At 47.0% G+C, this 14,288-nt stretch overlaps 2 protein-coding genes across 9 annotated transcripts in view; one reads left to right on the top strand and one right to left on the bottom strand.

The window, feature by feature from the left end:
* Positions 1 to 14,288, top strand: part of LOC125458722 (short coiled-coil protein B-like) — a 71,758-nt gene that overhangs the window by 45,008 nt on the left and 12,462 nt on the right. For 4 of the 6 annotated variants that reach the window (XM_048544238.2, XM_048544243.2, XM_048544244.2 and 1 more), the window contains exon 5: positions 2,504 to 2,638. In XM_048544238.2, the coding sequence (XP_048400195.1) occupies positions 2,504 to 2,609 (106 nt within the window). In that variant the 3' untranslated portion in view covers positions 2,610 to 2,638. The remainder of the gene's footprint in view (positions 1 to 2,503; positions 2,639 to 14,288) is intronic. The other 2 variants (XM_048544240.2, XM_048544239.2) reach the window with 1 other exon arrangement.
* LOC125458721 (calnexin) overlaps positions 1 to 14,288 on the bottom strand; it is a 32,638-nt gene that overhangs the window by 14,578 nt on the left and 3,772 nt on the right. For all 3 annotated transcript variants that reach the window (XR_009446711.1, XM_048544235.1, XM_048544236.1), the window contains exons 4-5: positions 2,462 to 2,514; positions 861 to 1,002 (exon numbers count right to left, since the gene is read on the bottom strand). Coding sequence is in view for 2 of the 3 variants with exons in the window: in XM_048544235.1 (XP_048400192.1) it covers positions 861 to 1,002; positions 2,462 to 2,514 (195 nt within the window). In the remaining variant the exon portion in view is untranslated. The remainder of the gene's footprint in view (positions 1 to 860; positions 1,003 to 2,461; positions 2,515 to 14,288) is intronic.

Below are 14,288 nucleotides of genomic sequence, written 5' to 3'. Positions count from 1 at the left end.
ATGAAACTGGAAGAAGGATGTGAAAATAGTGGCTGATAAGATTCTGGAAATAACTACACACTTCTGTTGCAAACGTGCAATAGTTTGCAAAGTTTCACAAACGGACAGTGCTTAGCTGTAAAAGAAGAATAATGTAATCCCAAGTATTGCTTCAGATGTGGAAGCTATATGTAAGCACAGCTAACTTTGTGGCCTCCCCATATCTGACACAATGAAATGCCAAGAGCTGATGCTTCAACTGGGTACAAAGCTGATTAAATCCACATAAACTAAGGAAATTTGAAGTCCTAGCTATATAACGCAGCTGATGTACCAAAATAGTGCTTCATTTCAGTTGTCCATTTGCAACATATTCTTCAGAAAAAAATACAAACATTTAAACTTTCTTCCTTGGTGACTTTGCTGCAATAGGATTCTCCTCTATTTATGCAAGTCCTTATGCTGAACATTCAAGTGCTCATCTTTCCAAAGACTAATCAGAACATTAAGTATTGAAGAAACTCAATAGGTCTGGCAGAATTTGTAGAGAGCAGACTTAAACTGTTAACTCAGTATCCCTCTTTGTAGATGCTATCAGACCTGCTGAGCTTCTTGCACACTTTTCTTCCAGATTTTGAGAAACTGCAGTATTGGGTTTTCTGAAGGCATACTAAGCTTTACATAGACAAACATTGTCGTTATTTGATGGAAGTTTCAAGTTCTAGGCTGTTATTTAAACTTGTGCAAAAGAATGAACACTTGGGCAAGGGAATGGAGTTGTACTTCACAGTTAAATACCTGAGAGTAGTGGTCCTGTTCATTCATCTGATGCACTGGAGTGACAAATTATAAGAAGCTTTGAATGAAAGCACAATACTCACTGCACAATGAGGGGCAGGTCTTTGAAATGGAAGGGTCTCTGGAAGTAGGCAGCAATGGCGTGATGTTTGGCCGGGGACTTCAACACTAGTCCTTGGTTTCCTGGCATTTTCTGATCAAAAGATTCTTCTACAGCCCACATTCCTAGAAATCATATAGCACAATTAGCCACTACTTCAAGAACATATTATTATCAAACGCTAAGCCAGTCAATTCAGTATCACATGCTGCACCATAAGCATAGTACCCCAGATTTGTGCTGGCATATATTTACCCTGTTCAATATAGTATTTGCAAAGCAGACTATTCAGTGATTTCATACACGTACTGTGCGATATAGCAAGTCAATATGTCCAAGTGAGTGGATGACAGGATCTAGACAATCATTAATACCAGCCATGATTAAAAACATGCCTAAATCATTGTCTGTGGAACAGATTAGCTCAGTTGGTTAAATGGTCATCTGGTGTTTATAATAACAACAGCATGGGTTTGATTCTTTACCTGTTTAAAGGTAGACTGGAGACCCTCTGAGGCTTGCCTCAGACAGCACAAGGCAATGAACTATCACTGCCAAGAGAGAAGTTCAGGATGACACATTGATTATCAATGAGCCAAAGACTTGCATTTGGGAACAGCATTTATGAACAAATAGTTGTTTGGACTCAGGATGTGGAAAATGGCTGAGAAAGGGTTTCTGGGGCCTTTGGTACTGTACTCCAGTGCAAGTCAAAACTTGCAGCAGACATGAAGAAAAACTAAAAAACAGAAAGTGAAGTTGGGGATCAAATTATGACATACCAAGGAAGAACAACAAACAGGTAATTAAATATAATTCAGCTTAAATCACTGATCAGGACAGGGTATTTTCTATATAGAAGGATGAATCGCTAAGCTAAAGGAATTAGCTTGGATGAAGATTGAATACATGTTATTGGGAAGGTGGTGGAATACTGGGAATATTGGTAATCCAGAGTCCCAGATTAAAGCTGTGGGGAGATGGATTAAAATCCCACCACATCAGAATGAAATTTGAATTCAACATGATCTGGCATTAAAAGTGAGTTTAATAGCAACTGAGTAACCATTTTTGATTGTCATTAAAACTCCTCTCATTCACTACTGCCCTTTAGGGAAGGAAATCTTTCATCTTTACCTGATCTGGCCTATATGGGACTCCAGATTCTTAACTGCCCTCTGAAATGGTCTCGGGAATCACTCAGTTCAAAGGCAATTAAGAAAGTTCTGGCTATGGAGGGTGTACAAAGATTTACTAGTCTGATAGTTTAAGGATTTGGGATAGGGCATTTGGAACAGAAATGGAAGAAATTTCTTCACTTGGTGAGCTTGTGGAATTGTCTGTTGCAGGAGGTGGTGGAGGCCAAAACATTGAACGTTTTCAAGAAGGAGTTTGATCCCTTTAACCTTAAGAACTATATCAATGAGAATGGGGATAAAGCGGCAACAGGGCACTGAATTAGGTCATCAGTCATCATTATTATGAATGGAAGAGCAGGCTCGAAAGGATTGAATAGTCTACCCTGGCTCCTATTTTCTATTTTTAATATTCCATTTATGTTTCACAGGGAAAGATATATCTTACCATTATATCTGCTCTCATTAGTGTCATCCTTTTTTGCTTCAGACCTCACCCACCTGAAGAAAAGAATGCAAAATCTTTCAGCTGTTATACGGTAAACAATATTGTCGCTGCAGACTCTACCTACAGTAGATGGACTGTAAGGATTTAAGGCGACAGAACACCACCACCTTCTCAAGGGCAAGTATGGACAGCAATAAGTATTAGCCCAGCCAGTGATGTTCACATTCCATGAGTTAACATAAAAACAATATATATTCCCCAGAATACTAAAACATCAGTTAGCTTTGCTTGTTGCCGTTTACTTTGATGCTTGTAGCACTGGTCTCTGATTAGCTAACTTACTAATATCCCTGCCCTGTTTTTAAATCAGGCATAGTCTTCTGTCAGAATCTGTTCCCTTTTTCAAAGCCCAAATTGGAATCTTGCCAATTAGAAATTTACATTATGTAAACCTTTAATAGGAGGAACAAAGGAGTAATAACAAGTACAGTTAGAAAATCATAATCTAATCAAGGAGAGTCAGCTTGGCTTCATGAAAGGGAAATAGTGTCTTTTTAAATCAAAGAAGTTGCAACTGGAGTGGAATACAGGAACCAATAGATGTGTTGCATTTGGACTTCCAGAAGTCAAAAACTACTTCACAAAAGGTTAAGTTATAGGATAAGAGCCCGTGGTGTTGGAGGTAGTATTTTGGTATGGATAAAGAATTGGAAACAAGCAAGAAACAGTAAATGAGGATAAGGAATTATTTTTCAGCTTGGTGAAACCTGTAACCAGTGGTGTTCCACGGGAACCAGTGCTACGACTGCAACAGTTTATAATATATATCGATGACTTGGAAGAAGGAAGCAAATGTACTATAGCCAAATTTGCAGACAACATAAAAATAGATGGAAAGACAGGAGTGTCTAGAGCCAGAGACATAATCTCAGAATTAACGGGCACCAATCTAAGACTGAGATAAGGAGGAATTTCTTTGCTCAGATGGGGGAGTCTTTGAAACTCTTGGCCACAGAGCTGTGGAGACAGAAATCATTTTGTATATATAAGGTTGAGATAAATATGTTCTTGATCAGTAGGAGAATTGAGGGTCATGGTGAAGAGGCAGGAAAATGGATGGAAAGAATGATCCTACTGAATGGTGGAGCAGATGTGGGGAGACCAGTGTATTCCTGCTCTGATTTCTAATGGCCGTATAGTTCCACTGTTGTTTGCAATTAAGCAGACTGCCATGATGATTCATTCTTGCAACAAGTAATCCTTGGGCCCTTCCACCTTTCATATTATTTACCAGTTAAGAAGGGGAGGGTGCAACAGAGGCAAAACAACCAATAGTAAAAGGCTAACAAAATCATAGTGTTTGATTGCAGTAGAAACTGTAAAAGAAAACGTTCGAGAATACTATTTATACCCAGATCTGGTCAGCAAACATCTTTTGAATGTTACAACATATAATCTACTGGATAATTCTTTTGATAATTTTATTTCTTACATTACTGAGGTGCCACAGACTAGAAAGTCCAAGATTTGATGCTTGGTTGCAACAAGTTAGCTGGTCTCAGCCAAATTAGCAGGAACATCACAAAAAAAAACTAGCTCCTGTCCCTGATCATAATTCAGTTTCCTCTGGTAAGATCACTGCCAAGAATATTTCCTCACTTTATTGTTATCCAGCCAAGGGATCAACCCAAGGAAGCTACATGAGACTAAACATGTGCTAAATAGCAGGAGCAACATTCTGTAGACAGACTGAAGTGATCCTATGAACATAAAGCAGCATCACCACAACTAGTCAGAATGATGGTGGACAATTAGACAATCTGAGAACACTCCACAAACACTCCCTATCCTTAATGATGATGGAATTCAGAACATCATTGCAGAAGATGAAGCAAAAGCTGGAATTGCCAAATTGATGATCTATTTGTGCCGTGTATCCAGGAGGGTTTCTTAAAGCAATATGTATATAGTCCAACTAGGGAAGGAGCCATACTAGGTCTGGAATTGGGAATAAGCCCAGTCAGGTGATCAAGGTTTCAGTGCCGTAACACTTTGGAAACAATGACCATATTTACATCAGGATGTGAGTTTGCTCACTGAGCTGGAAGGTTCGTTTTCAGACATTTTGTCACTTTTTTTAATTTGAAAAAATATACTTTATTCATAGAATGTACAAAAAATAAAACATGTATACACCTACCCAGTCATGCAAGCCACTCCGGGTTACCCAGGGGGTACGTAGACCAACTAAAGGAAAAATACAAAACAGAGAAAAAAAAAACAAAGCAAAGAAACCACCCCGGCAGTCGTCACCCCGCACAGTCCCAGTTGGCCCCCTGACCAGTTGGGGAAGGCGCCAGCTGGGCCCAGTTACCAGATAGGGTTCTTTTTCCTTTTCTGGATGAGGGGGCTCATACGGTGGTCTTTCCCCACCGCGCCTTGGCGGCGGCTGCCCCAAGCTTTAGCGCATCCCTCAGCACGTAGTCCTGGACCTTGGAGTGCACCAGTCTGCAACATTCGGTCGGGGTCAGTTCTTTCAGCTGGCAGACCAGCAAGTTGCGGGCAGACCAAAGAGCGTCTTTCACCGCATTGATGGTCCTCCAGGCGCAGTTGATGTTGGTCTCGGTGTGCGTCCCCGGAAACAGCCCGTAGAGCACTGAGTCCCGTGTCACGGAGCTGCTCGGGACGAACCTCGACAAATACCACTGCATCCCCCTCCAGACCTCCTGCGCATAGGCACACTCCAGAAGGTGATCGACAGTCTCGTCCCCCCCGCAGCCACCTTGAGGGCAGCGTGCGGTGGCACAGAGATTCCAGGCATGCATAAAGGATCTCACTGGCAGAGCCCCTCTCACCGCCAGCCAAGCAATGTCCTTGTGCTTGTTTGAAAGTTCTGGCGATGAGGCATTCTGCCAAACGACTTTGGCAGTCTGCATGGGGAACCACACGACGGGATCCACCCTCTCCTTTTCCCGAAGGGTCCCGAGGATACTACGTGCTGACCACTGCCTGACGGCCTTGTGGTCAAAGGTGTTTCCTTTCAAAAATTTCTCCACGAAGGACAGGTGGTATGGAACGGTCCAACTACTCGGAGCGTTCCGCGGCAACGAGGCCAGGCCCATCCTTCGCAACACCGGGGACAGGTACAACCTCAGTAAGTAGTGACACTTGGTGTTTGCGTCCTGAGGATCTACGCACAGCTTGATGCAGCCGCACACAAAGGTAGCCGTCAGGGCGAGGGTGGCGTTCGGTACGCCCTTTCCCCCATTTCCCAGGTCTTTGTACATGGTGTCTCTGTGGACCCGGTCCATCCTCGACCCCCAAATGAAGTGGAAGATGGCCCGGGTGACCGCAGCGGCGCAGGTCCAGGGAATAGGCCAGGCCTGCGCCACATACAACAGTACCGAAAGCCCCTCGCACCTGACAACCAGGTTCTTACCCGCGATGGAGAGGGACCGGAGCGTCCACCTGCCCAGCTTCTGCTTCAATGTGGCGATATGCTCCTCCCAAGTCTTAGTGCACGCCGCAGCTCCACCAAACCAAACACCCAGCACCTTCAGGTAGTCTGTCCTGATGGTGAAGGGGATGAAGCAGCGGTCGTCCCAGTTCCCGAAGAACATGACCTCGCTCTTACCCCTATTGACTTTGGCACCCGAGGCCAGTTCAAACTGGCCGCAGATGTCCAATAGTCTACTCACCAACCGACGATCGGTGCAGAAGACGGCGACATCGTCCATGTACAGGGAGGTCTTGACCTGAAGGCCTCCGCTGCCTGGGATAGTCACGCCCTTCAGGCTCACGTCCTTCCTGATGGAGGCGGCGGAGGGCTCCACACAGCACACGAACAAGGCAGGAGAGAGTGGGCAGCCCTGCCTGACTCCAGATCTAACAGGAAAACTGTCTGATTCCCACCCGTTGATCGAGACTGCGCTAACGATGTTGGCGTAGAGCAGCCGGATCCAATTGTGGATGCCCTCCCCGAACCCCGATTTGGAGAGGACGTCCCTCATGTAAGCATGAGAGACCCTGTCGAAGGCCTTCTCCTAGTCCAGGCTGACGAGGCAGGTGTCCACCCGCCTGTCCTGTACGTAGGCGATCGTATCCCTGATGAGCGCGTGGCTCTCAGCGATCTTCCTGCCCGGCACAGCACAGGTTTGGTCAGGGTGAATCACCGACTCCAGGACAGACCTGACCCGGTTGGCTATGACCTTGGCCAGGATTTTGTAGTCCATGTTCAAAAGTGAAATGGGACGCCAATTCTTAATTTCTTCCCTCTCCCCCTTCCTCTTGTAAATGAGGGTGATGATGCCCTTCCTCATGGACTTGCACATTTCCCCTGCCCGAAGCGCACTATCGTACACCTCCAGCAGGTCCTGGCCGACCAGGCCCCACAGAGCGGAATACAGCTTGACCGGTAAGCCGTCGCTTCCGGGAGTCCTATTCCTCTGCAAGGACTTGAGGGCTCCGGCCAGCTCGTCCAGGGATATCGGCCGGTCCAGCCACTCCCTCATGCCGTCGTCTAAGACCTCCGTGATAGACGACAGGAACGACTCGGAGGCCGTGCTGTCCGTGGGCTTCGTGTCATACAGTCCGGCATAGAAGGATCTGCTGATCCTCAAAATGTCGGGCCGAGACGATGTCACCGAGCCGTCGTCCTCCTTCAGCCGGCTAAGCACAGAGCTCTCTTTGTGCACCTTCTGAAAGAAGAAACGCGAGCACGTCTCGTCCTGCTCCACGGAGCGGACCCTGGACCAGAAGATTATCCGGGAGGCCTCCGCGGCGAAGAGCGAGGCTTGCTGGCCCCTCACCTCGCGGAGGACCTCCGTGACATGGACCCCCATCAACTGCAGAAGGAGCAGGTTCTGCACCCTTTTCTGGAGTCGCAACAGCTTTCCCCGCCTCTCTCTTGCCTTCTGAACACCCTTGAGGACAAAGAACCTCTTGATGTTCTCCTTCACCGTCTCCCACCAGTCGCCTGGAGACTCAAAGAGGGGTTTCACAGTTCTCCAACCGGCGTACTCCCTCTTAAGCTCCTCGACGTTCTCTGGGGTCAACAGAGTCGTGTTGAGCTTCCACGTCCCCTTGCCGGCCGGCTGGTCATCCTGTAATTGACAGTCGGCCAGCAGGAGGCAGTCATCAGAGAAGAACACCGGCTCGACGCCGGTGGACCTGACCGAGAACGTCCATGACACAAACAGAAAGTCTATCCTTGAGCGGATAGACCCGTCTGGCCGCGACCAGGTGTACCTCTGCTGCGCTCCATCTGCAGGGGAGCTGAAGACGTCGAGCAGCTTGGCGTCCTTCACCGTGCCCATCAGGAATCTGGACGTGACGTCCAGTTGACTCCCCTCACCCGCTGTCCCCACGCCAGATCTTCCATCTGCATCGATGATGCGGTTGAAGTCTCCGCCTAGGATGACCGGCCTGGACGTAGCCAGCAGGGGTGGAAGCCACTGCAGGACGGCCAACCGCTCACTCCGTACCGCTGGGGCATACACGTTGATCAGCCTCAGGGGAGCATTCCTATAGGTGATGTCAGCCACTAGGAGGCGCCCCCCACCACCTCCTGAACTTGAGAGACGGTGAAGTCACGCCCCCGCAGCAGAATAGCCAGGCCCGAGGAGCGACAGTTGTTACCCCCCGACCAGATCGAAGGCCCACAGGTCCAGGCGCCGGACCATTTCCCGTACCTGCCGAGGTGCGGTATCCCGCACTCCTGCAGAAACAGGAGGTCCGCCTTGATGGTGGTCAGGTAGGCCAACGTGGACACACATCTCGCGGGTGACTTGACGCTGCGCACATTAATGCTCGCAACTCATACCCCCATTGTGGGCAGTGACCGCAGTACCCTCCCCAAGTCCAAGGTCCAGCCCCTCCATCTGTCCCTTCATGCCCATTGCCCGGGCTAACTGCTGGACGCTCTCTGGGCTCAGGAAACCGTCCGTGCTGCCTTCTGGGTGGCATTCCCCCCGTCAGGGGTGCGGAGGCAGGGGGGTCCGGCTCCGGGTCAGGCTGGGGACGCGCTGTTTCCTCCTTCCCGCCTGGAAATTCCGGGGGGCCCTCCAGTGCTCCAGCGGCACTTGACTGGGTGTCGGAGGGAGCCTCAGGATGCCTCCCGTCACCTGGAAGCGGGGTGCTGCTTTCCTTCCCCCTCGAGATCTTTAACTTCTGCTTTGGGTGGGCCCTCTCCGAATCCTCCTCGTCAGAGGAGCTCTTATAGCCCCCCTGTAGCTGCCTCTTCCCGCCTGATGGCTGCGGTTCCTGGGCCCGTCGATGCACCTTCCTCCTCGCTTTCCGGACTGTTGTCCACTCCCCTGGGTCGCCTGTTGCCGCCTCCATCGACTCCGGGTTGTCGGGGGGGGAGCGGAGCCTGCAGGGGTGCTTTGCTGGCCTCGGGCCCATCCTGCAGGGCTGGGCCCTCCTGCACGGCCTGGCCCTCATGCACATTAGTGGGGTCCTTGCTGGGCCCTGGTGCCTTCCTCTCCTCCGGGGGGGGCTGGCCCCGCATTTCCCCTGCCAGCGACCTGGGCGTAGGTGGTACCCCGCCGCGGGCATGCCCTATAGAAGTGGCCCACTTCCCTGCAAAGGTTGCAGCTTTTCTCTCGTGGGCAATCCTTTGCAAGGTGTCCCTCCTCCCTGCAGTTCCTGCAGATGGTGGCTTTGCAGTCGGCCGCCACGTGCCCTGACCTACCACAGGCATGGCAGACTTTAGGTTGCCCTGCATAGGTCAGGTAGCCCCTGCTCCCGCCGATCGCGAAGCTGGACGGTAGGTGTGCGACATTCCCGTCTGCGCCCATCCTCGCGTCACCTTGACCTGCCTCTTACTCGTCCAGATGCCAAAGGGGTCCACGATGTCAGTTAGGTCCCCTTCCACCTTCACATACCTTCCGAGGAAGGTCAGGACATCAACTGCTGGCACATGCGGGTTGTACATATGCACAGTCACCATACGGCTCCTCTGTGCTGGCATCACAAACAGCGGGACAGCGGTCAATACAGAGAGGGGGCCCTCACCTCCTTTCTCCTTGAAAACCTCCAGGAAGCGCTCGCAAAGCTTGGCACTCCTGAAGGTCACATTGCAAAAACCTCCTCCTGGGAAATCCTGCAGGCAGTAAATGTCCGCAGCAGCGAACCCACAACAGTCCAACAGGACCCTCTTCACGAAGAAGGTGCGGTCCACAGGTGCACCTTCATCCACCTTCTTTACAGAAACACGGATGGTGTTCCGGACCCCCTGACCTGGGGCACGAGCACTTGCCGCAGCCATCACTGCAGGCTGGCTGCTCCCCTGAACCAGCATTAGGCCGAAGCCAGCATTAATATCCACTGGTTGCAAGGGTGCACAGCCAACCCGACGTCTTCCTTCCACCTCCAACACAGCACTCTCCCCCTCTCGGTCCACAAGAGAGTGGGTCTTTATTTTGTTCAAGACGTAAGCTGGTTCACTGAGCTTGAAGGTTTGTTCCCAGATGTTTTGTCACCATTCTAGGTAACATCAACAGTGAGCCTCCGATGAAGTGCTGGTGTTATGTCCCGCTTTCTATTTATCTGGTTAGGTTTCCTTGGGTTGGTGATGTCATTTCCTGTTCTTTTTCTCACGGGATGGTAGATTGGCTCCAAATCAATGTGTTTGTTGATGGAGTTCCGGTTGGAATGCCATGATTCTCGGAATTCTCGTGCGTGTCTCTGTTTGGCTTCTCCTAGGATGGATGTGTTGTCCCAATCAAAGTGGTGTCCTTCCTCATCTGTATGGAAGGATACGAGTGATAGTGGGTCATGTTGTTTTGTGGCTAGTTGATGTTCATGTATCCTGGTGGCTAGCTTTCTGCCTGTTTGTCCAATGTAGTGTTTGTCACAGTTCTTGCAAGGTACTTTTGTAGATGACGTTCGAAAACTCAATATTTACATCAGTTTTAAGTTACTAATGGATAAGAATAACAGTAGTCCTTGCATGAAAATACGAAATTGGGGAAGGCTAGTTTTCACAATATTAGGTAGGAACTAGCGCATGTAGATTGGAGGGAGCTGTTTGAGAACAGATGCACATCTGTTATGTGGCAATCTTTTAAAGGCCCGTTGATTAGGTTCAGAAGTTGCTGGAAGAGCTTAGCAGGTCTGGCAGCATCTGTGAAGAGACATCAGAGTTAACGTTTTGGGTCTAGTGACCCTTCCTCAGAACTGATAGTAGCTAGGAAAATGTTGGTTTATATGCAGAAGACAGGGTTGTGGGGAGGGCGTCAGGAGTAAAATGATAGATGGGGATAGAGCCAAAAGATAGAGAAGAACAGTTGGACAAACAAAGCAGTGGATACCGATCTGGCTAGATTTACTCCTGACCTACTCCTCAACCCTATCTACATTTAAACCAACATTTTCCTAGCTACCATCAGTTCTGAGGAAGGGTCATCAGACCCAAAATGTTAACTGATATCTCTTCATAGATGCTGTGAGACCTGCTCAGATCTTCCAGCAACTTTTGTTTTTGTTATTGAATTACAGCATCCGCAGTTCTTTCAGTTTTGTTTAGAGTTCAGGATCAGCATGTTCCCGTGAAAGTGAAGGATTAAGATGGCAAGATTTCAGAACATTGAATGACAAGAGAAAAATATGAGCTTAGGCAAAAAGAAAACGGAGATATACATAAGGCTTTGGAAACTGAAGACAGACAGAGCCCTCAAAGAATATTGAAGGAAGAAAGAACTTAAAACAGAGTTAGGCAAGCTCAAAGGGGACATGAAATTTTCTTGAAGAACAGGATAAAGGAAAAATGGTGATATTTTGTAGAGGATTAAGGTCGACAAGTCCCCAGAACGCCTGATGGAATCTATCCCAGAATACCGAGGGGGGGGGGGTGTGAGAAAATTGCTAGGGCTTTGAATGAAATCTTTTATCCTCTTTTGTCACCAGAGGGGTCTGAGCAGACTGGAGAATAGCTAATGTCATTATTCCTTTGCTTGAGGAGGGAACAGGGATAATCCGGGAAATTACAGGCCTGTTAATCTTGTCAGTGATCGGGAAATTATTGGTAAAGATTAAGGACAGAATTTCCTCACATTTGGAAAAATACGATCTTTTTAGTGAGACACCATGGCTTTCTGGAGGGAAGGTTGTGTCTCACAAATTTGATTGTTTTTTGAGGAAATTACAAAGATGACTGATGAGAATAGGGCAGTGGATGTTGTCTAGTTGGACTTTAGCAAGGTTTTTGACACGGGCCCTCATGACAGCCTGATACAGAAGGTGAAGTCACATGGGATCTGTGAGGGTTGATAAGATGGACACAGAACTGGCGTCACCATAGAAGGCAGAACAGCAATGTAAGGGTATTTTACTGACTGGAGATCTGTAACTAGTGGTGTTTCACAGGGATCAGTTCTGGGACGCCTATTGTTTATAATGTATATAAATGTTATGGATCAGAATGTAGGTGATCTGATTATTAAGTTTACAGATGACACAGACTGGGGGAGTTGTGTTAGTGAGAAGGATTGCCAGAGGATACAGCAGAATATAGATAGTCTGGAGACTCGGGCAGAGAATTGGCAGATGGCATTTAATTCAGATAAATGCGAGTTGACACATTTTAGAAGGCCTAATACAGGAGGGAAGTGTGTAGTAAATGGCAGAACCCTTAAAGGCATTAAGATAGAGAGGGATTTTGGCGTACCGGTCCACAGTTCCACGGAAGTGACAACACAAGTAGATAAGGAGGAGCATGCTTGTCATCATTGGTCGAGGCATAGAATATAAAACTTAGCAAGTCTTGCTGTAGTCATAATCAACTTCAGTTAGGCCACATTTGCAATACTGCACCCTGTTCTGGTTGCCACACTACTAGGAATAGGTGAAGCTTCAGAAAGAGTACAGAAAAAAGGTTTACCGAGATGTTCAGAGATAATGGGAACTGCAGATGCTGGAGAATTCCAAGATAATAAAATGTGAGGCTGGATGAACACAGCAGGCCCAGCAGCATCTCAGGAGCACAAAAGCTGTATAGGCCCGAAACGTCAGCTTTTGTGCTCCTGAGATGCTGCTTGGCCTGCTGTGTTCATCCAGCCTCACATTTTATTATTTATCGAGATGTTGCCTGGTTTGTGGGGTATTTGCTTTCAGGAGAGATTGGACAAATTTTATTTTCACTTAAATATTAGAGGCGGAGGGGTGACCTCATAGAAGTTTACAAATTATGAAAGGCATTGATTGAGTGTATAATCTGAGTCTTTATCCTAGGTTAGAAATATTAATTAATTACTGGGGAACATAGGTTTAAGGTAAAAAGGGGGAAGGTTCAGCGAAGGGGTGAGAGACAAGTTTTTTTTTAAAAACACAAAGGGTGGAAAGTGCCTGGAACGTGCTGCCAGAGGTGGTAGTAGGAACAGGTGCAATAGCAACATTTAAGAGGCATCTTGACAGATACATAAATATGCAGGGAAAAGAAGGATACAGACCATGTAGAGGCAAAAGCCTTTTAATTTAGAAAGGTGTCATGTGTTGGCATAGTCTTGGTAGGCCAAAGGCCTTGAGCCAGTGTTGTACTGTTCGTTGTTATTAACTGAAGGCACTGGATCCTGCAAAGACCGTGGGGGATGACAAAATCCAGCTGTGCAGAAGAATTGTGCTCTGGAACTGATCAAAGCCTTAACAAAGCTGTGGAAAGTATAACTAAAATATTGATACTTACGTTAAATTTTGAAAAATTGCACAAGTATGTCCCATCTGCAAAATGCAAATGTGACCAATTCTCTCATCAACTGAACTATTAAGAGGTATTTACTCAGCAATAACCTCCTTACAATATACTATTTGGGTCCTGCTGAGCCTACTGAACTCCTAATGTCTCTTCAGCCTGAGTATGGCACTAGGGGTGCACCCAATCTGGATGGACTACAGTAGTGTAACGGTGGCAGCTCACCACAATGTTCTCAAGGGGATTCAGGGATAGACAATATATATTGGCCTTGCCAGTGACACTCATCTCATGAAGGAGTAATAAAGGGCAACTGCCTTATGCGACCTCAAAGTCATGAGTCCACCTTTAAACTTGGTTGTAGTTCTTTCCATGATTGAATCCACTACAGATACTATATAAACTGACAGAGGGGAAAGAGCTATGTAGGTAAGGTTGTGTAATGCAATTATGGAGCTGTAAGGAGGCTGTGCTTTCAGGAGAAGATGGAAGGAAAAAAAAAGTCAATTTTGTTTTATTCTCTTGTGGAATGTGGGCATCACTGGTTGGCTGGTATTTATTGCCTCTCCCTTGAGATATTTCGCACCAGGTTGGTCAGAAAACAATATTTGTCCTTCCAAATTAGTGGTCATTCTAGCTTGAAGCAAATGCTTGTTTCTGGCATCAAAGTGGGTGTCAGGATAACATGAATATTCTGGTTAACCTCCAAAGACTTGGGAAAACAATTAACATTCTGGTGGTTAATATCGTTGCCTTTATGGCTAGGAGTTTGTGTTTTGGACCATGTCAAATTTGACATGAACCTGCACAATTTGACCGAATTGTAGAAAACCCCAATATTTAAAAAATTTTGAATACAAAATATCCCTTGATGCATTTAAGATCAGTTGTTGGTTCAACTTTCTAAATCCAGCATAGCCGAAAACAGATTTATCATGAAAAAAGACTCTTTTTTTAATCACAATGTCTAGTTCACCATTTGTGAATAACCCAATTTTTCATGGCTGAAAATATCTTTGTAAGGGATACAGGATCATTTAATAGTTTAACTAAAAAGGATGACTGCTGCATACCAACTAAAGTATTTTAAACAGTCATACTCCGGTCTTCCCATTCTCACAATCTAAGGGATTCTTAAGA

This window comes from Stegostoma tigrinum, chromosome 15 (assembly GCF_030684315.1).
Source record: "Stegostoma tigrinum isolate sSteTig4 chromosome 15, sSteTig4.hap1, whole genome shotgun sequence".
In the NCBI taxonomy this organism is placed as follows: domain Eukaryota; kingdom Metazoa; phylum Chordata; class Chondrichthyes; order Orectolobiformes; family Stegostomatidae; genus Stegostoma; species Stegostoma tigrinum.
The sequence above is the reverse complement of the archived record's forward strand: the minus strand, read 5'-3'. Positions and strand labels throughout refer to the sequence as shown.